The sequence below is a fragment of the Pleuronectes platessa genome, chromosome 8 (genome assembly GCF_947347685.1).
Source record: "Pleuronectes platessa chromosome 8, fPlePla1.1, whole genome shotgun sequence".
Taxonomy (NCBI): Eukaryota; Metazoa; Chordata; class Actinopteri; order Pleuronectiformes; family Pleuronectidae; genus Pleuronectes; species Pleuronectes platessa.
The window spans coordinates 1380885-1401151 of record NC_070633.1 but is presented as its reverse complement, the minus strand read 5'-3'; the positions used below and the strand labels follow the sequence as shown (position 1 = coordinate 1401151).

The window sequence follows — 20267 nt, the reverse complement described above, 5'->3', positions numbered from 1 at the left end:
GAGAGGGGGAGCAGCAGAGTGCAGCAGGAAGTGACGTTCTAACTCCACCACAGAGATCACGTGAATGCGTTTGTGGTAACCGACACCATCGTCAGCTTGTGAGGGAGCTGGAAAGCATCCCACTCACTGAGGTGAAAAACATACTCACATCCACATTGACTGTAAAGTTTTTCAATGCTGATTAAGACAGGAAATACGTTTTTGTTATGTTGTGCTTTTATATTTTAACCCCTACTAACCACTCTCTTTGATGTCTACTTGGGGGTGTGTGTTTTCATGGAGCGCACAGATATGAATGCAGGCACCAGAGTTCAGCAGTTGCCAATTACCTTGTTAGAAGGGACTTTTTTGCTTAGTTAGTAGTATTTCTTCAGTTAATGCATTTTCTTCATGTATTAGTAATTTACAATGTGTATAAAGAACAGTGAGTAATGTTGAACTCTTCTTTATACACATTGTAAATGTTTTAAAATCATTATGGGAGTGTCACTGTGTAATGACGGAGGGCAGAGGCCATGGTAGAAAAAGCCAGGGGAGAGTTCAGTGAGGGATAGAGAAAGAGGGGGTCAGATTGACTGTCTGCTCTTCTCTGCTCTGCTCTACTGCTGAAGTCTGCTGCACCTATGTGACTTCTTTGTTGGCCAGCCTTCTATTGTCCTTGTGGTGAGACATGTGGGTCTTATTTTAACCCTTTTTTTTACATAAACAAAATTCAGAGCTCTTGAACCAAAGATTCCGGCTTGTCTGATGCTCCTAACTTCTACCACCACGCTTTACACCTCAAGGCAGCTTGTTTCATCTTGTTGTAGAGTTTAACCACAATCAAAACCCTACAGAGCTGGGCGGCTGTGGCTGAGGGGTAGAGTGGTCGTCCTCCAACCTGAAGGTCTGCAGTTCAATCCCCAGTCTGACCCATCTGCATGCCGAAGTGTCCTTGGGCAAGATGCTGAACCCCGAATGGCCCCCCATAGAATAACTAAGTGCTGCGAATAGATGCACAGTATGAATGTGTGAATGTAGAGCTGTACTGTAAAGCGCTTTGAGTGGTCATCAAGACTAGAAAAGCGCTATATAAATACAAAGCCATTTACCATTTATCACCACAAACTGTCTAGACATCTTTGTTGTGGTCTTCTACGTGTGTGCCAGCGCTATTTTTCACACGAAGATATTTATAAATTTCTATTCTGCGTGTGTGCGGATCATTTACAAAACTGAAGTATATTTTACGTAATCGGCAATAAGCATGTGACATGTATACTGAAGTAAAACCATTGAATTATTAGTGTTTTTTTCCTCACCTGGTAAGTCTGTCCTCATATCTCCACTCACTGCAATTTTGTTTTAAATGCTTCAATCAATAACTGTTCCTTCTTCCATTTGTGAATAATTGCGGGTTTCAGAAACATCCTAGCATGCTACAACACCTGTCTGCTTTCGATGAAGGATCCACCAGTAAAATAAATGGCAGCAATTAACTGAAGATTTCCGACAGGTGTGCTTCCCCTGGCTCTGCCATTTCCTGGTTAACTGGCAGTTTGGGCATAGCTGACTAGAGGAGACAAAAGGTCCCCGTCTCCACCGTTGCAGCTTACATTCCTGCTTGCATAATGGATAGTAGGGATGGGCATTCGATTAAATTGTCTTAATCGATCGTCAGGAGAATTAACGATAGATTTTCGATTTATCATTAATATTTTTATATTAAAATTCACTAGTTATAGGCTATATTAAAATGCAGTGAAAATAGAAAAAACACAGCGCGTTTCCTCATTGAGATCTTTATTACAAGATGAACAACTCTTGTGGCAGTTAAACGGGATCCCTTCTATGGTTACACTTGAAAAGATGTGCTGCTGTACTCTTAAGCCCCGCTGAGAGAGCAGCAGCTAGCTGCTGAGAGCTAGCTGGATTTGACGGTTCTCGACCTCTCAGTCCGGTTGTTGTCACGTCCTCACTCCCGGAACCCCCCTGGAAGAGGTCTTTAAGGCAGCTCTCAAACACAATTTACTTTTTTACATCTTTTGTATTTACAATTGGGCTCAACTCCACTATCGGATCAGAACAAAAATAATTGCTTAATTAAATTATACCCACAAACTAAATTTGTAAGAATAGCACCTTCCCTTATTTGAGATGGCTCTGTCATGGATTCAGCAGGCAGCTGTGGGATATTTGAAAGATTTTGTTCACGCCAAGCCACCTGTGCATAAGTAGGCTCCCCTCTTACCCAACTCCCAAGTACAGAATTGCAGTCCAAAACAATAGGTGATATCTTTTATCTACCAAGTAGTAAACAAAAGTTTTATTTCATAAACTAATTTAAGTAGTATTATTTTGTTACTGTGCTGTATCAGAAGCTGCAGCATTGTTGACTAATAAGCAGGGTAAATCTGTTAGCACCTATTATCCAGACATGGTGTGAAATCGTCTCTTGTCTGTTTAAGACACTTTCTCACATGCTGGAAATAATGATGATATCCTAGATGTTGTCAAACGTGTGCACAAAATGTTTGAAAGAGTAAAAAGCTACATGCTGTACTGCGTCTCCATCACGCCTAATCTTAATGTGAATTCACCAGACAAATTATTTTCATCCATTCACCGACAACAATGAAATTTACACAGCCTTATTTGCCCGTATTTCCTTACCCTCCCCAATAGCTTCTTAAGAGCAAGTTTAGCATATGCAAACAACTAGCTGAATAAAAAATTTGGTTCCATTCACCGCCGTTGTAAAAATAATGTGTTACGTTTATTCATATCAATGTTAGGCCCCAGAGATAACTGCAGCTACATTACATTGCAAATTCACACTCTCTGTACTGAGAATGTATTCAGAAGCAATTAAGACTGACTGGGCAAAACAACATTTAACTGATATGTAATTTATGACTTGCATTTCTGGGTCCGTGGCACGGCCCTTGTACCAAGGGAGCCGTCCTTTCTTTCAGCAGAAGGCTAACTATAAATCCAGGTTCATGTTGTCGATGAAAGAGTTCTTTGTGAAGTTGCGTGAATAAAGACAGCAGCATTTGCCTGTTTTTGGCCCGCAAAGATAAAGATTAGCCATTCTTGCTTGTTGTTTTTTTTCTCTAGGAAAGGCAAACCGTTGCACACCTCTGAGCCAAGCAGACTGAGCAGATAGAGGTGTGTCCCTGTGCTGAGTGGGTGTGTTTATGTTCCCATTACCTGGATCAGATGCCTAAATATGCAAGTCCTAGGTAATCTGACGTCAGATTAACAAGAGGGGGGAAAAAACAGTTGGAAAGCAGGCGTCCACAAAAGAAACACGCTGCTCCCTGTGGCTCAAAGAGATTATTACAACATGCATTTCTCAAATTTGTGGAAACTGACAACCTTTAATCTGACAATCCAGCACCTCTGAAAGTAAGAAAAAGCATAATAGGTCCCCTTTAAGAGGAGTTTGAGAAAGGAGAAGCTGTGGAACTGAACATGCTGTAACTGAAAAAACTAAAGATAAAAGCAGGTTCAGAGATGGGTAATTATGCAGGAATGCCTCCAACTGTCATAGCTCTAGTTGAGAGTCTCCAGTATTCACTCCAAATTTTAGTCGTTTTTCATTAAAATTATTTGTTACGTGTGTGGTTCTTCATTTGTTGATTTATTTTTTATATATATACACACACACGTGGACAAAATTGTTGGTACCCTTTCCGTTAAAGATAGAAAAACCCACAATGGTCACTGAAATAACGTGAAACTGACAAAAGTCATAATAAATAAAAATGTACTGAAAATTAACAAATGAAAATCAGACATTGCTTTTGAATTGTGGTTCAACAGAATCATTTTAAAAAGAAAACTAGTGAAAATGGCCCGGACATAAATGATGGTACCCTTAACTTAGTATTTTGTTGCACAACCTTCTGAGGCAATCACTGCAATCAAGCGATTTCTGTAACTCTCAATGAGACTTCTGCACCTGTCAACAGGTATTTTGGCTCACTCCTCGTGAGCAAACTGCTCCAGCTGTCTCAGGTTTGAAGGGTGTCTTCTCCAGACTGCATGTTTCAGCTCCTTCCACAGATGTTCAATAGGATTTAGATCAGGGCTCATAGAAGGCCACTTCAGAATAGTCCAATGTTTTGATCTAAACCATTCTTGGGTGTTTTTAGCTGTGTGTTTTGGGTAATTTATCCTGTTGGAGAACCCATGACCTGCGACTGAGAACAAGCTGTCTGACTCTGGGCAGCACATTTCGCTCCAGAATGCCTTGATCTTGAGATTTCATTGTACCCTGCACAGATTCAAGACACCTTGTGTCTTGACCTTGGAGTTCACCTCTTATCTCTTTGGAAGTTGTTCTGGGCTCTTTGGTTACCATTCGTATTAATCTGTCACTTCATTTGTCATCAACTTTCCTCTTGCGCCCACGTCCAGGGAGGTTGGCTACAGTCCCGTGGACCTTAAACTTCTGAATAATATGTGCAACTGTAGTCACATGCACATCAAGCTGCTTGGAGATGGTCAGTGCTTAATTTGTAAATCACAAGGTGCCGGAACGCAAAGTACATATGACAGCGCAGGGATGACGAGACGGGCACAGGTCCCGGAACGCATACAGAAAACGGTGCTGAAAAAAACATGCAAATGTTTGTAAGCTGTGGGATTTACAAGCCTTAATTTCAAATAATATCCATGGTATACATTTTATGACAATAATTTACAATTATTTTAGGCTATACTGCACAGCACAGGCAAATGCCCACATCAACACAGGTGGGACTTACAGTCAGCAATTAATTTCTCAACATAGATCTAACTTGTAAAACATACAAAATAAAAGTTCAAAGCTTACAATAAATCACATAAATCTTCCATTATTATTATTTAAAGATTGGCACGGCGGCCTATTAATAGACAGTAAGCTCACCATATTTAGTTGTCCAAAACACTCCACATCACGACCATGTCCGGATTCTCCTCCTCCTCCCTGTTTCGGGTTTTACTGCGTGTGTCTATGACTGCTGGCGCTGTAGCTAGCTCCCGCTCCGGCTGGCGGGCAACCTGACCTGCTGCTGCCGCGGTACCGGCCTCCTACCCTGGCTTGGCTAGCTGTCGGTGAAGCTGGCTAGCGGTTGCGGAGCTAGTCTCCTGCTTCAGCCGGTTTTGCTCGTCAACATGACCGCTGCAACTGCCCTTGTCGCCGCTTGTCGAGGCTTTCTGACTCGTTTCGAAGCGTCATGCAACTCTTCCTTCTTTTTGAAAAAGGACAGTAAATTCAACTGTCTTTTTGACATGTTTGCATTAAACAGGTAACTCTTTGTTCCTCTCTGCTGCTTGCTCCCCAGATGCGGCAAATTTCAAAAGTTTTTGTCTGCGAAGCGGGGTGCATCAACAACAGATCTCCGAGTCTTTCAAATGATGTCGTTTTATCTTAATAAACAATATGAAATTCATGGGATTTGTTCTGTAAATTATTATATGAATATTATTGTTTTATTTTATACATTTTTTAACATTTTTTTAATATTAACAGAGCTGCCAACTTTTCAAAAAACCTTGGAGTGAGATTTTGTCGGGGGTGACCAAAATATAGCCGCGCAAGCAGAAACACAAGTTGCAAACACAAAAATCAAATGAGAGATTTATTACAAAACGTCAGCGGCGGTGTGTCTTTGGCCGCCGCCGCCGCCACCCCCCGCCCTGGACGATGAAGCGAACCTCGTCCGCGGCGGACCTTCGCGATTGACGTATTGGCCACTTGTAAGAAATCACTTTTTTTTTTTGGCGTGACAAAATGGATGTGTGTCACACGCCGCAGCTCTGTATTAATATTTTTTTTCTATACGAGAGGTACCGGATCAGCCCAAATAAGTCCCGGAACACGGGCAGGCCAAAACCAAAAGGTGCCGGATCCTGCCGGAACAGGAAATTAACCCCTGGAGCTGATGAAAAGCCTATTTGAGTTAAATTGTTGTTTTCAATAAATTGCCTGCTCACAACTTTTGGTCTCTTGTTCCCATTTCTTCTTTTTGCATTTTGAAGCTCTACTTAGAACCTTCCTATGATCCAACAGTGCAAAATGCAAATTTATGCACATTTTTAACTGGTCTTAAGATTTTGATCAGGAGTGTATATTGCCCGATGATGCCCTAATTGAATGTCATTCTTCTGAAAATTTTAACCGGTTTGTTTTATCTGTGGGAAAATGTAGGCTATTCAGCTCTAAAGGCTAAAAACAAAATATTTCAATATTGTAATGTCTTTTTTTTCTTTATAATTTTCAATCACCTTCATCGCTCTTGTCATCTTTGCATTATCTTATCTCTCTCAAAAGAAAAAGTTTTTACATTTGCTGTAACTTTTTAGTGTTTCAGTACATCCCATTAGTTTTGCATCCCCTTTTTAAGTATAAAAAAATTAATGTATATATTGTTTTTATATTTTAAGTGATAAATTATAGAAACTACGTTAGGTCTCGTTCTCGTCATACAAAATATATAAAGATTACATATAATTGACCTTTTAATAAAGATCCAATGGCTATGCTTGAAGATTGTGCTTTGGTTATTATGACTATAATTAATCCAGAATGACATAAACACTGCTTTCAGTGAAAGCAGTGAATTTGAATAATTGTTGCATAAAGCAGTTGTAAGGAGGAGTCAGACTTTTATCTTAAGTGTACCATCATCCACGACTCTGCCTTAGAAAATAGTAATAATAATACTGTAACCCAGGTTATTTTCTTTATTTCTCCCAAATTTGATTAATTTGCGCAAAGTGACTGTATAGGGCGCTCCGCCTATGATACACAGTACAGGGACATTAGATATATTTTGAGAACTTGTTTCTGTTTCTGTTTGTGGTGAGATATTGAATCATTCAGACATTTTAAATAACTTAATTGCTTTTTCAGAATTTGTTTTTGAACAAACCCTCAGCCCAGGATGTTTTACAATGCAGCTGACAGTCCTGGCCACAGCTTTATTTTTTGTATTTCATGCCATGAGAAATCCACCTCTCTTGTAACTAATGGGGCAGCTTCTCAACTACCAGATTAATTCCGCTTGTTATAAGGCAGTCTGTGTCAGTATGGGTCATCTGTAGCAGATTACAGCGCCATCAGAGGGTGTTCTCAAAGGTTCTGTAGTCTCTGTTAGAGATTTTAGGCAATTCGTCAAGCTTCTTAACAAGCGAAGTGAACCATAGCACTCAGCAAACCTACTTGAAGCCATTTATAGAGAATTGTTGGGGTCAAACACCTGGCGGAACAAATTCAGGTCAAGTGCTCTGATGATTCCTTGCCCAACCATTTTGTGAGTAAATTCAGAAACCCAGGTCATAAATTTGTTGCTGAAAGCTGACTCCCATGCCCCAAGCCATCAGTCCTCAATCGTCCTAAAGACTGACCTCACAACATGCTAAAGATATTTGGCTGATTATGGTGTACTAAGTATCAGATAGCCCATGGGTCATTCCCATGCTTGGAGTAATATTGGTGTTGTTGCAGGGTTGGGTGAATCCTGTTGAGCTCTCTCTGGATGTGATAAGGTTTCTCGCTGTGGTCTTTGTTATATATCAAAAGTATCTGTATGAACTTGATAAAAATAGTAAAGGCTAAATGTAGCACCTAAGTAGAAGCTTGTTTAATTTGCTAAAAAAAACAACCTTTTACTTTATTATTTAACATTTTGATGCCACCATTAAGTAAAGACAAATCAGCACAACAAATGGAGCACATACAAATTTTGCTGCAAGAAAAGCATAACTTGCGAAAATAATAATTTATTTTAAAATATTAATATTTTTAATTAATTTTGATATTTGAAATTATATTGTTTTCCAATGGGTTTAGAAATGTTTCTTTTTTAGTGTATCGAACTATGGGTAGTAAGGGAGAGACCGTACAATATTATAGAGAAACCCAACAGTTCGAATTCAAAGCATTTATTGTTATATGTACAGTCCCTGTACAGTGATATTCTTTATTTGCCTCCCACTATGAATACTGTTAAGAGTTAAAGGGGACATATGAAAATTCCACTTTTGTAGTGCTTCTACACGTTAATTTGGGTATCTGGCATGTCTACCGTCCCAAAAACTCTGGGAAAGCAACTCCCTTGATTTGTTGTGGTTCCTCTATGTCAGAAACGATCAAACTTTGTCATGGTAGCCTTCTTGGCAGCCCACCCACCAGCATGTAAGTCAGTGGTCATTGCACAGTGAGGGAGAATTAAAAAAAAAACACGGTTCAGAGCGAGGCAGTGTTTGATTGGTCACACCCCCTTGTCTTTGTGTGGCGCAAAGGATTATGGGTATCCCTAGACTGAATGCACTTATGTGTTTGAGGGGGTGAGAACCGAGAATGACGACGTGTATGCACGCGCGCATGAGAGAGAGAGAGAGAGAGAGAGAGAGAGAGAGAGAGAGAGAGAGAGAGAGAGAGAGAGAGAGAGAGAGAGAGAGAGAGAGAGAGAGAGAGAGAGAGAGAGAGAGAGAGAGAGAGAGAGAGAGAGAGATTACAGAATACGTGTGTGAGAGAGGGTAAGAGGGGGAGCTGGGGGGCTGGGCAGAGTACGTGTGTGAGACAGACGGAGCAACGCTGCCATCATAAGCTACACTGAAAAGCTCACCAGTGGACTTTGGTTTTAGTATAGGAGTGGATACTAACAGCCAAGGTATGAGTCTATGTCTGTCTATCTTCATTGGCGAGAATGTAGTAGGAGTTTCTCGCTAGTATTGGCAGCTTAGCGTCATAGCGTAACATAGCGAGACAGTGTGAGAGAGGGATAGATGGAAATGTGCTATAGCAGAGAGAAAACGGGTTTAGAAAGAGAATGAGGAATTGAAGAAAGGTAGGAGACCTAAATGAAGGGTGAGAGAGCGAGGGAGGCAGCCAGTGAAGGGCGAGCATGACAAAAAGGGGGAGGGTGTGGTTTAACATGGTAGACAAAGGCTCCTTGCTAATTGTTTACTACCACTGCTTACAGAGAGACATGGGCGATGGATGCTTGAACATTCTTGCTCTTTTTATTATCTCATCACTGTTCCTTTTCTCTGCATCACACGTGTTTTTTGCCAGCCTGTCTCTTCCTCTGCACTATTTCCCCCGTCCTGTAAGCTCTTGTCTGTCTGTGGGGTGGAAATGGAGGGAGCATTGCTTTAATCTAACGCCTGCTGCCGCCACAAAATGTCTCCTCTTTACGTCGAGCAGATATACTTGTGCCTATGTGTTCTGACCAGCAACTCTCAAAGTCCACAGTTAATGCCTTTTATTGAGTTTTCATACAAAGTGTTTGTGATGACGTACTACAGTATGATCGGTCTATAGCCATTTTCAAACATGAATTCTGGACATGTCCTCACAAATGGGTCCGGACTATATCTTTCACACATGAACAAGCAGGAGATACTCCGCTTAGACACGTTCACAACATGGGAATTCTACGAACCATTCAATTTAGGGGTGGACCGCAGACAGGGGCAGGACGTATCATAGTAATTCTGCTGCGGAGATTACATGATTTATTATACAACATACTGGTGTCTGCCCTTATAGTTAAAAATTCTCTGAACATCTTCGCTTGTGTCTATTCTTTGTTTTGCTCTTGCTCTGTTCATGTTCAGGATGTGTGAACGCAAATGTCAGATTGAAAGGCTCCGTAGTTTCCATGGACTTTCCCCGCCTGGCTTCCTAGTATATAGTCCGTGGAAATTCAGGAGAATTCGATGTGTGAACCCCGTCATATGGAGGTCTTAAAAAGCATTAAATCTAACTTTAAATTTCGTAACAGGGCTTGGGCAGTTGGATATTTGCTGATATGAAAACACCTATGTCGCTCGCTATTGGTTGACAGTCTGAATTATTTGCAAGCGCAAATTTAATGCAGTGGGGAGCTGGGTTTCCATAGTATTCGTTTTGTTGGACTATATATTGTTCCAGAAATTATTGTGATAAATGATATTAGGATAGGACAGAGAAAATAATTTAGTGGAAGAGACAGACTGGCCAAAAAACATCTGTGATGCAAACGAACAGAGAGGGAAAATAATCTCCCCCTCTTCTCCCCTACCCATATATATCTGCTCTACCCTCTTTTCCACCCATCTCTCTCTTATTTTCCGGTCGAGGCTACATTGTACGGAATCGTATTGCATTCAGTTGAAATATATTTTTTTTAAAGCTCAGTTTTTCTGAGATAATTATGTCGGAAAAACCGAAGACGCTGTTATGAATCTGTAACTTTACAAAGGAAATGTTTGAGCGGACCTCTGAAGAGGCAAAAGCTCTTAAGGTGTTGTTTAGGGAAGTTTCAAATAAACCTGAAAACATCAGCTGAAAGTCTCGACCATCTTTCGGTGGATATGCTACAGATAGGTAGAGGATAGTTTTAATTTTTGTCCAGTTGTGAGTGGCTCTGTTATGGAAGATTTATGTGTACAGCTGTGGCCAAAAGTTTTGAGAATTACACAAGTATTGAAGTTCACAATGTGTGCTGCTTCAGTGTTTTTAGATCTTTTTATCAGATGTTACTATGGTATATTGAAGTATAATTACAAGCATTTCATAAGCGTCAAAGGATTTTATTGACAATTACATTAAGTTTATGCAAAGAGTCAATATTTGCTGTCTTGACTCTTCTTTTTCAAAACCTCTGCAATTCACCCTGGGATGCTGTCAATTAAGTTCTGGGCCACATCCTGACTGATGGCAGCCCATTCTTGCATAATCAATGCTTTGAATTTGTCCGAATTTGTGGGTTTTTGTTTGTCCACCCGCCTCTTGAGGATTGACCAAATGTTCTCAATGGAATTAAGGTCTGGGGAGTTTCCTGGCCATGGACCCAAAATGTCGAAGTTTTTTTCCCCGAGACACTTAGTTATCACTTTTGCCTTATGGCAAGGTGCTCCATCATGCTGGAAAAGGCATTGTTCGTCACCAAACTGTTCTTGGATAGTTGGGAGAAGTTGCTTTCGGAGGATGTTTTGGTACCATTCTTTATTCATGGCTGTGTTCTTAGGCAAAATTGTTAGTGAGCCCATTCCCTTGGCTGAGAAGCAACCCCACAGATGAATGGTCTCAGGATGCTTTACTGTTGGCATGACACAGGACTGATAGTAACGCTCACCTTTCTTCTCCTGACAAGCTTTTTTCCAGATGCCCCAAACAATCGGTAAAGGGATTCATCAGAAAAAATGACTTTACCCCAGTCCACAGCAGTCCAATCCTTGTACCTTTGGCAGAATATCAGTCTGTCCCTGAAGATTTTCCTGGAGAGAGGTGGCTTCTTTGCTGCCCTTCTTGACACCAGGCCATCCTCCCAAAGTCTTTGTGTCACTGGGCGTGCAGATGCACTCACACCTGCCTGCTGCCATTCCTGAGTAACCTCTGCGCTAGTGGTGCCCCGATCCTGCAGCTGAATCAACTTAAGGAGATGGTCCTGGCGCTTGCTGGACTTTCTTTGTTGCCCTGAAGCCTTTTTCACAACTATTGAACCTATCGCCTTGAAGTTCTTGATGATCCGAGAAATGGTAGATTTAGGTGCAATCTTACAAGCAGCAATATCCTTGCCTGTGAAGCCCTTTTTGTGCAAAGCAATGATGACTGCACGCGTTTCCTTGCAGGTAACAATGGTTAACAGAGGAAGAACAATGATTTCAAGCACCACCCTCCTTTTAAAGCTTCCAGTGTGCTCTTCTGTCTCAATCAGCATGACAGAGTGATCTCCAGCCTTGTCCTCGTCGACACTCTCACCTGTGTTAACAAGAGAAGCACTGACATGATGTCAGCTAGTCCTTCTTTGGCAGGGCTGAAATGCAGTGGAAATGGCTTTTTGGGGATTAAGTTCATTTTTGTGGCAAAGTGGGACTTTGCAATTTATTGCAATTCATCTGATCACTCTTCATAGCATTCTGGAGTTAGGCCGTTAGAACTTTTCTTCATCAAGTTTGACAATCCAGAATTAACTTCGCAATATCAACATCATTCTGAGTTTTTCTGTGAATAGTAGGAATTGTTGTGTTGTTCTGTTTAGGCTAGGGCACAGCTGCTCAGAGATCAGCGCAGCAGCTTCTTGAGCAGAAGCTGCAATTGGTTTGTACCAAGCTTCAGTTTCTGTGTCTGCCTCCAGTCTGACCGGCTCTCACTTTTTACTTAAATATTTCGTCAACTAAAATATATATTTTTTTAACTATTAGGTTGCAGCTAAATGTTTTTTATTTATTTCAAAGTGGGCTACTTCTTATTTTATACATTTCCCACAAATATGGAGATGACTTAAATAGGCCTGCATAGTTATGTTTAATTTATTTCAAGTAGGCCTACACTTGTATTTTGTTCTCCTCTTCATAAAAGTTTGGTGTTTTCCTTTGTAAAAATATCCATAAAATGTCAACAGTTTTCTTTATTGTTGTTCTATAATTTCATAAATGCAACAAGCTATAGTTTATATATAGTTATAAAGTATAACTATATATAAACCTTTATAAACTGTGTCATCAAATATCTTTTGCGGCTCCTTTTGAGTGCTACATATAAGTGCAACTCACTTTTTTGTTTTTATGAAAAGTCGTAGATATCTAAACAGGAATTGTCCTATAAATGTAGCTTTTCTATTTTTTGTCTCATTAATAATCGATTAAATCGAAGAAATAATTGACAGAGTAATCAATTATCATAATAATCATTAGTTGCAGCCCTACATTCAACTCAACTAAAAATGTCAGAATGAAGAATGAGCAGTTAGATATGTGTAGAAGGAAATGCAATGCTATCAAACTGAGCAATCACAGTTATGGACTGCATTGCCATGTCAACTATTCATTAGAAAGGTGCACTTCAGGCAATGGCATGCACCTAAACTTCAGCTACGGCATCTTTTCATTGCAGAATTTGGCTCTTATATGCGTTTAGATGATCTGTAATTGTTAGCCAAGATTTTGCTTATTGGGTAGATAAAAGTAGGGATGTGACAGGAAATTGCGAATTAGAGTGATGACATGACATATGGAGGATGCCTCATCCTGCAATGCAACAGGGTCAGGTATCAAGTGTAAGTGCAACATTAAGCTTAACTGTCTGGCTTCTGTCTTTTCACAGGTGATGTGTCACCCATCAGTATGTCCCCCATCAGCCAATCGCAGTTCTTTCCTCTGGGAGAGGTGTTGCTATTGGCTATCTCCGCGATGAACTCTGCCCATAGGCCTGTCACTCAGGAGGCCCTAACTGAACACCTGCAGACATGTTTTCCAGGTAACACCAACTTACACACCACCACCAAGCAGCAGCCAGCCATCAGTGTATGCCTACTGATGCTTGAGAATGGCTCTGAATATGCCAATGATGATTATTAAGAAATTAATTTCAATTACATTTTATTTGTATAGCGCCAAATCAGAATATACATTATCTTAAAGCACTTAATAGCAGGTCAAGAAATCTGCCTCGACCGGTTGGGCTGAGTGGAGAAAAATGGGGAGGAGAGGAGAGATGGGTGGACAAGAGGGGAGAGAAGACAGAGATGGGGGGAGGGGGAAGAGAGAGAGAGACCAGGTACAGTTGTGTTCCCTCAGGTTTCAGCTCTGACAGACTAGTTGTTATGATGGTTATACTTTTATTTGCAAAGATCTCTTGAAATCATTGCTCCTCAGAGTTAGAAGAATAGATGGATAAGTAGTGCTATTTTAATATCCTAAATAAATAAAACATAAATATAAAAAACCACACACCACCAAAATGATGAATAAAATGGACTATCTGTCTCTGTCAACAAAACTGCTCTTGAAAAAATATTTAACATTTGGAACATTTTTCCCCCTCCCAGTCCTTCAACAGATGGTTGGGTGCAGCCTGTCATGCACAGATAATCGCAAACTAAGAATATTAGTGTGTGAGTGTGCATTCCGCCTCACTCTGGTAGAGGAGATGAGACACGACTCACCAAATTATTGTTATTTTATGTTAAAATGGGTTTGCAAGGCTGTTGAGAGAATGAATGGGTTGGGGGATGGGCATATCTTCAACCGGACGTTTTACTGTGAAAATTGTTTGCAATATTTTTAGATTGGGCCTTCATAATTATGATCTCTACATCTTGAATAGTTATATATATATTTTTTTTTATGTAACATAAAAATGCAATTGTTCTGCCTATTCAGTCCTGCAGTATTTAGTTCAGAACCAATGTCTCTGAAGCACAAAGGTCAACAGTTCAGGGGTGGGGGAGGGGAGAGCACAGGCCAACTGCCACCTACTTACTCTCCCTGAGTGCATAACATTATTCGACTTCATCTATATGTTGAAGAATATGTAAAACTGTCCACATTACGTACATTCTTGCGAATTTGAAATGAAAAAATATATTTCAGACTTTAAATTTGGTTTTAATCTGAATAGTACGTTAAGTGCAGGAGTGAACTCCTACAAATATTTTTTTAAACAAATGCATAAACGATTATTAATGTGCCCTTATTCTGAAGTCTATGCCTTATTCTTTAAATGACTGGAGCGTGCGCAATAAAGTGAATCACTTCCGGTTCAGGTAAACACCAATGACGGCTGCGTGTCTTATTCCTCCGTGAAACCAGGATATCGGTGCCCGGTTATTCAAACCCTTAATGATGGCAAACCTAACACTCTCTGACCGACTGCTGCTCAAACTTTTTCGACCCTTTTTATCGATCAAACGGGGCTGCCCTCCCTTTTCTTCCACTCGCGTTGTTTTTTCACCGGCGGTCACCACACACACATCTCGACTATTTCACTTTACAGCTGCTTGAGAGTGAGTGCCAGTCAGCTGGGCCGCTGAATGCTTTGGGGGAAGGACTGAATTGTGCAACCCTAACATTCGAAAAAAACGCTTCAACTCAATTATAGTAGTTTGGAGATCGTTTAAGTTTCGATTAATCGAGCAGCCCTACTACTGATAGAGTGTAAGCCCATTTACTTTGTCCTAAAACAACTAATATTGCAGTGGTGGAAAGGCACAGAGTGGAGATGTGAGTTGTGCTTTATAGTCCCTGTGATGTCATGGCAGTAGGGATCCCCACAGGGGTCCTCTGGCGCTCGTCTAATGGGACACCAGAGATTGGACTCAGGAAAAACCTCATAATCAGGTGTCAAATACAAAACCTGATGTGGGTTGGGCACATTGCTGTCCTTTCTTTATTTGGATTTTCCCATAATTTAGTGTAAGTATTACTTTGGAGTATATCTCCAAATTATATCTTCGTAGTTAATGCTGACTCCTGCCTGCCTGCCAAAAACTGTAAACTATTTACGGATGGTGAGCTCCCACTTATGCAAATAGGATATCTCCTGAGGCTCATTCTGAAAGGGACAGACTGTCTTGTGTGGGAGAGAGAAAGGGAGAACTAAAAGAAAGGGGGCCAAAGAGTGCTGTTCTTTTTTTTAATGCCATTTGGTTAGACTTTTAGATAAACTGCAGATCCCATAATGTAGTTATCAGCACTAACATAAGGATGTTCTTGGATTTCGTGGGGGATGGGGGAAATAAGTGAGAGTGCAAGAGAGATCAAATCAATAACTATGCAGTGGAAAAACTGCTTTCACTAGAGTTGGAACTCTCACAGTCTATCAATCATTTGTATCTGTTGTTCCTCCTAATTAAACTTGGTATATTACTATGCGGCAGAGTGAGTGTGTCTATCAGGATGAACCTGCCCTTTAGCCTAACTCGATGTTTCCACCTCTTTCTTTCTGCTTGGTTTTTCTTCTGATCAATAAATTGGGGATTAAGAGGTATAGACAACCACTTTGTGTGTGTGTATATATGCACGCAAGCACACAAACATGTGTGCAGATTGTCAGTCTGTCTGCATGGCAGTGCGTCATTCTAGCTGGGCTGAAAGGCTGTTATGATGTAACTGCTAGTAATACCCCCAGACTGATAAAGAGAGAGACAGCATACTTGGATAAACTCTGGTTACTTTTGTCCCATGGATACACCCTTTGTTACTTAATTTTATTATTATATTAATTGTATACCGAGTCATACATTCCTTCAACCACTTAATTGAAATTATCGCATTCTGACATTTCTCACAATACAATTCATAATGTTACATAATTGGTGTGTCTCTCCGTCTATAAAGAAATATGGTCTTTTCTTTTTGGTATTTATCTCCAATCCAATCTTGCAAACTTTTGCCTGGTTATTTTGTGTATAGCTCATAGAGCTTACCTTCAACAGGTGAGTCTGTGTGCTGCAAACTGTTACAAATTTCTAACATAAGACATGAAGGTGCTACAGTATATGAAAATGACTGAGGTAATTGTGTGCAGCAAGAGAGTGAGCTCGCATCCTGCCGACTTTCACACTACACAATTGACCTGCGGTATCTGAGACTATGTTTCAGGTGAGTGGGGCTGTAGGATTATTATTTTCAGAAAGTTACACAAATGGTTGGAAACAGTCCCCTAATTCTGCCATCAGAAATTGATTTTCAGATGCTTCAACATCTGAAATCCCCATTCAGGCTTGGTATTAATATCTGAGTGATTTTATCACAAGTGGACAGCTCTTAGTATATGTGTGAATGCACCCATATGTATCCTCAATGCGTCCTGAGTTCTGATCACTCAGACCACATTCAAAGATGATCTGATATGCATGTGGCCACACTTCTTTGCTGAGTGAACACAATTGTGTCCTAGGCCACATGATGGACCTCCATTGCGCGTGGCAACTGTCACCACATAATGAGTGACAAAACAAATGTTGAATACATCTAAGCTGGTTATGTATTGGTATTACTATGTGTACCTTGGCAGCACAGGATTTACAAAATCTTGGAAATTTACATTTATCAGTTATAAATCTTCTGAGGTATGACTGCTTGCAGTTTAATCTAATTACCTGTGAGAAATGCCTCTGCTCTAAATGCCTGTTATTATGTATTGTTCTTAGGTGTTCCTACGCCAACAGAGGAGGTTTTGCACCACACACTAAGCATGCTGGTCCATGAGAGGAAGATCTACCCAACAACAGACGGATATTTTATTGTAACCCCACAGACCTACTTTATCACACCGAGCCTAATCCGAACCAGCTCCAAGTGGTACCACTTAGACGAGAGATCCATTGACCGACACCAGCAACATCAGCAGACACAGTGCACCTCATCTCTCTTTGGCACCGTCACCCCATCCACTTCTGGAGGCGTGCATGATAAAACACAGATTAAGGCTAGCCAAAACCATAGTGCAGGAGGGGGCGCAGGTGGAGATTCTTTTTACAGCAACACTTACCGTGGAGACGACCCTCCAAGCCAACACACCAGCCTACAGTGCCGATTCCCCAAAGACCATCGGGAAGTGTACTCATCCCCACACCCTCCACAAACACCTCCCCAGCAAACAGGAGGCGGCACAGAAAAAAGCCGCAGCACCCTCGGGTTCACCTTCAAGACGGACACTCTAACCAAGCACAGGGGGGGGGGCAATGGGGGAGGTGGAGGAGGAGGAGGAGGAGGAGGAACTGCAGAGATAGAGAAACAAGCCAGTGGAGGAAGTGGTACAGGCAGTCGTAAGTTTGGTCTGAAGCTGTTCCGTCTGAGCTTTAAGAAGGATAAGACCAAGCAGTTTGCGACCTTCTCGGCACAGTTCCCCCCTGATGAGTGGCCACTCCGTGATGAGGAGGTGCCCAGCCAGCTGCCACGTCATGTAGAGATGGAGATTATCCGCAGAATCAACCCTGACCTTACTGTGGAGAATCTTGCCAGGCACACAGCTGTCATGAAGCGTCTTGAAGAAGAGCGTGCTCAAAGAAGTAAAGCCTCATCAGCCAGTCAGAGCTCTAGGAGTAGGAGAAGTGGAGGTAGACACAGGAAGCAGTCACAGACCAAATTGAGCCACTCACATAGTAAAACAAGGGCATTGCATGGTGAGCCAAGTGATGCATCCCACCTAGAGCTGGCTGACAGGGACTATAGAGCCTACTCATCCTCACTGGCTCGGTCACCAAGGGAACACGCTCTGGCCATGGAGCGACAGCGGGCTCGGCTTCACCTTGCACACAGCAACCCTAACATTCTTGACGCCTCTCACCTGCCTGTCACTCCGGAATGGGATGTGTCTGGAGAGCTTGCTAAGCGAAGAACGGAAATGCCTTTCCCAGAGCCAAGCCATGGCCCATCAGCCCACCATTCCAAAGTCCACCGCTCACACTCGCACACCCAGGAGAGAAAATCCAGGAATGAAAGGAGTGACAAGGCCAAGGAACGTTCCAGATCCATGGACAATTCCAAGGGACAGCTTGGAGCAGGGTTGATCGCACCACCTGATTATTATGATGACCGGAACCGTTACTATACTGATGATGGTACCCTGCGAGCGAATCAGAGCTCTTCTCACTACTCTCGTTCCACACCCACCTCAGCTAAGCTTGCTGGGGATTCTCTGGGGCTGGATGCTGGTAGGAGCTTAGAGAGGAATAAGAGCAGGGACAACCTTCCAGCATACTCGCCGAAACCCCTGCCCACTTCTGTTGCTCCTGATGATTACTTTCATTGCTCTGGTTCCTCTGATGCTGTTATCACAACAGCAAATCCACTGGGAACTCTGAGCAAAAGTTGCCATGATGGATTAAAAGTAGGTAACTCTAACAGGAAGACAGACAGACAGACACCCCACTTGACAGACCATAAGGAGGACAAATGGGTGGGACCTAAAGGTGGCAGTCTGCCTCCTATACCTCTCACTAACCCTGACCCGGCCCTTCCAAATGGACGGCCTCCCCACAGTGCCTCCTTTGGTCAGGAGAAACGTAAAGAGATCTTTAGTAAAGACACTCTTTTCAAACCTCCTCCTGGCCTACATTTGCCTGGCTACAGCTCCCTGAGAAAAACCCCTGCCCTTGTCTCTTCTACCCTGTCCTCATCCTGCAATGTACTCGATTCCCAGGAGGCCTTTGATGCGCCCAGACCTTTGGTGGCCACAACATCTGACCCCCCACAGGGGCTTGAACCCACGACCAGTACTGCAGAGGCATCATTCGACTATTACAATGTCTCAGATGACGATGAACTTGAGGAGTGTGGGACCAAAAGTCGAGGAGAGGACCAGAAGGCTGGAGGAGGCATTGTTGGGATGGGAGGGGGGTGCAGCAGGTACCATGCAGTGGCTCTTGGAGCGAGAGAAGGAGAGGGACCTACAGAGGCGATTTGAAAGAACCCTCACCTTCCCCAGAGCTAAAGAGAGGCTTCCAGAGTCCAGTCAGAACCAGCAGTCAGCCCACTCTGCTAGACTGGACAGTATGGATTCCAGCTCCATCACAGTTGACAGTGGATTCAATTCTCCACGGTGAGAACTTGTAGATCCACACACACACACACACACATTTAGAACTGATACTGTAGTTGTTGTAACCTGCACTGAACATGCACATTTATCGGTGTAGTTTTTGTTAATTTTTGTCACTGTCAGCGTTAAATTGCTTTATCTGTTTTAAGGTAAGCTGATGATGTTTAGCCCCAGACAAGACTGCATTGGGTTTTGCAAGAACTTATGTCCCGTTCTCTGCAGTAGGGCAAAACACTTAACAGGGAGTAGCTAGAGAAAAGAGGGAGAGAGAGACGCGAGAGAGGCCAGGAACAGTGGTGTAACAGTCATATTTAAGCTCGGTCAGAATTGTGGTTATAATGAAAATTATACTGCTGTTACTTATATGTGTAATTATGTTATTATTGATAGCACCAGTAGTTGTAATAATAATAATTGTGTTGACATTGTTGTGTTCGATGTGAAAAATTGCCTAACATTTTTTATGTATATTAATAAGTGTCACCCTCACCCCAAGTGGGGATGGTGGGTATGTCTTCCTCAAGTTTATATCCTTATATGTTTTGTTTTTTTAAGTCTGTCTTGTGTAATTCATCCCCATTCTGCAGGGACACTGAGAAACAATACCAACACTGCAAAATTTATATTCATGTGTGAATCTACAGTTTTTTGTATTATGTTTGAGATCATGTGCCTTATTCCATATTACTAAATCCTATTATCATTTCTAAATTCCACTTGAGTTTAGTATAAGTATCTTATCTTATCTTTGCCTGTTACATCCTCTTGTACATCCCAAAAATATGCAGCATTATAGAACATGGAAACCACAAACAAAACATTGGATAAAGCATTCAATGATGGGCATAGTTTTTAAAGTTGTTTTGAATCTGTAGAAAAGTGTTCCATCCAGCTTCTACATAGAAGTTAGGGCTAGGGGATCTGGACTCCTATTTTCATTTCCCTATGCTTTATTTCCAGCAGAAGGGGAAGCTTG

General features: G+C 41.7%; 1 protein-coding gene across 1 annotated transcript in view; it reads left to right on the top strand.

Moving 5' to 3' along the window:
• The window catches only part of LOC128445476 (storkhead-box protein 2-like), a 69636-nt gene that overhangs the window by 47186 nt on the left and 2183 nt on the right, over nucleotides 1–20267 (top strand). Inside the window, 3 exon segments of the mRNA XM_053428172.1 lie at nucleotides 13070–13222; nucleotides 16899–19084; nucleotides 19086–19291. Of these exon segments, the coding sequence (XP_053284147.1) occupies nucleotides 13070–13222; nucleotides 16899–19084; nucleotides 19086–19291 (2545 nt within the window).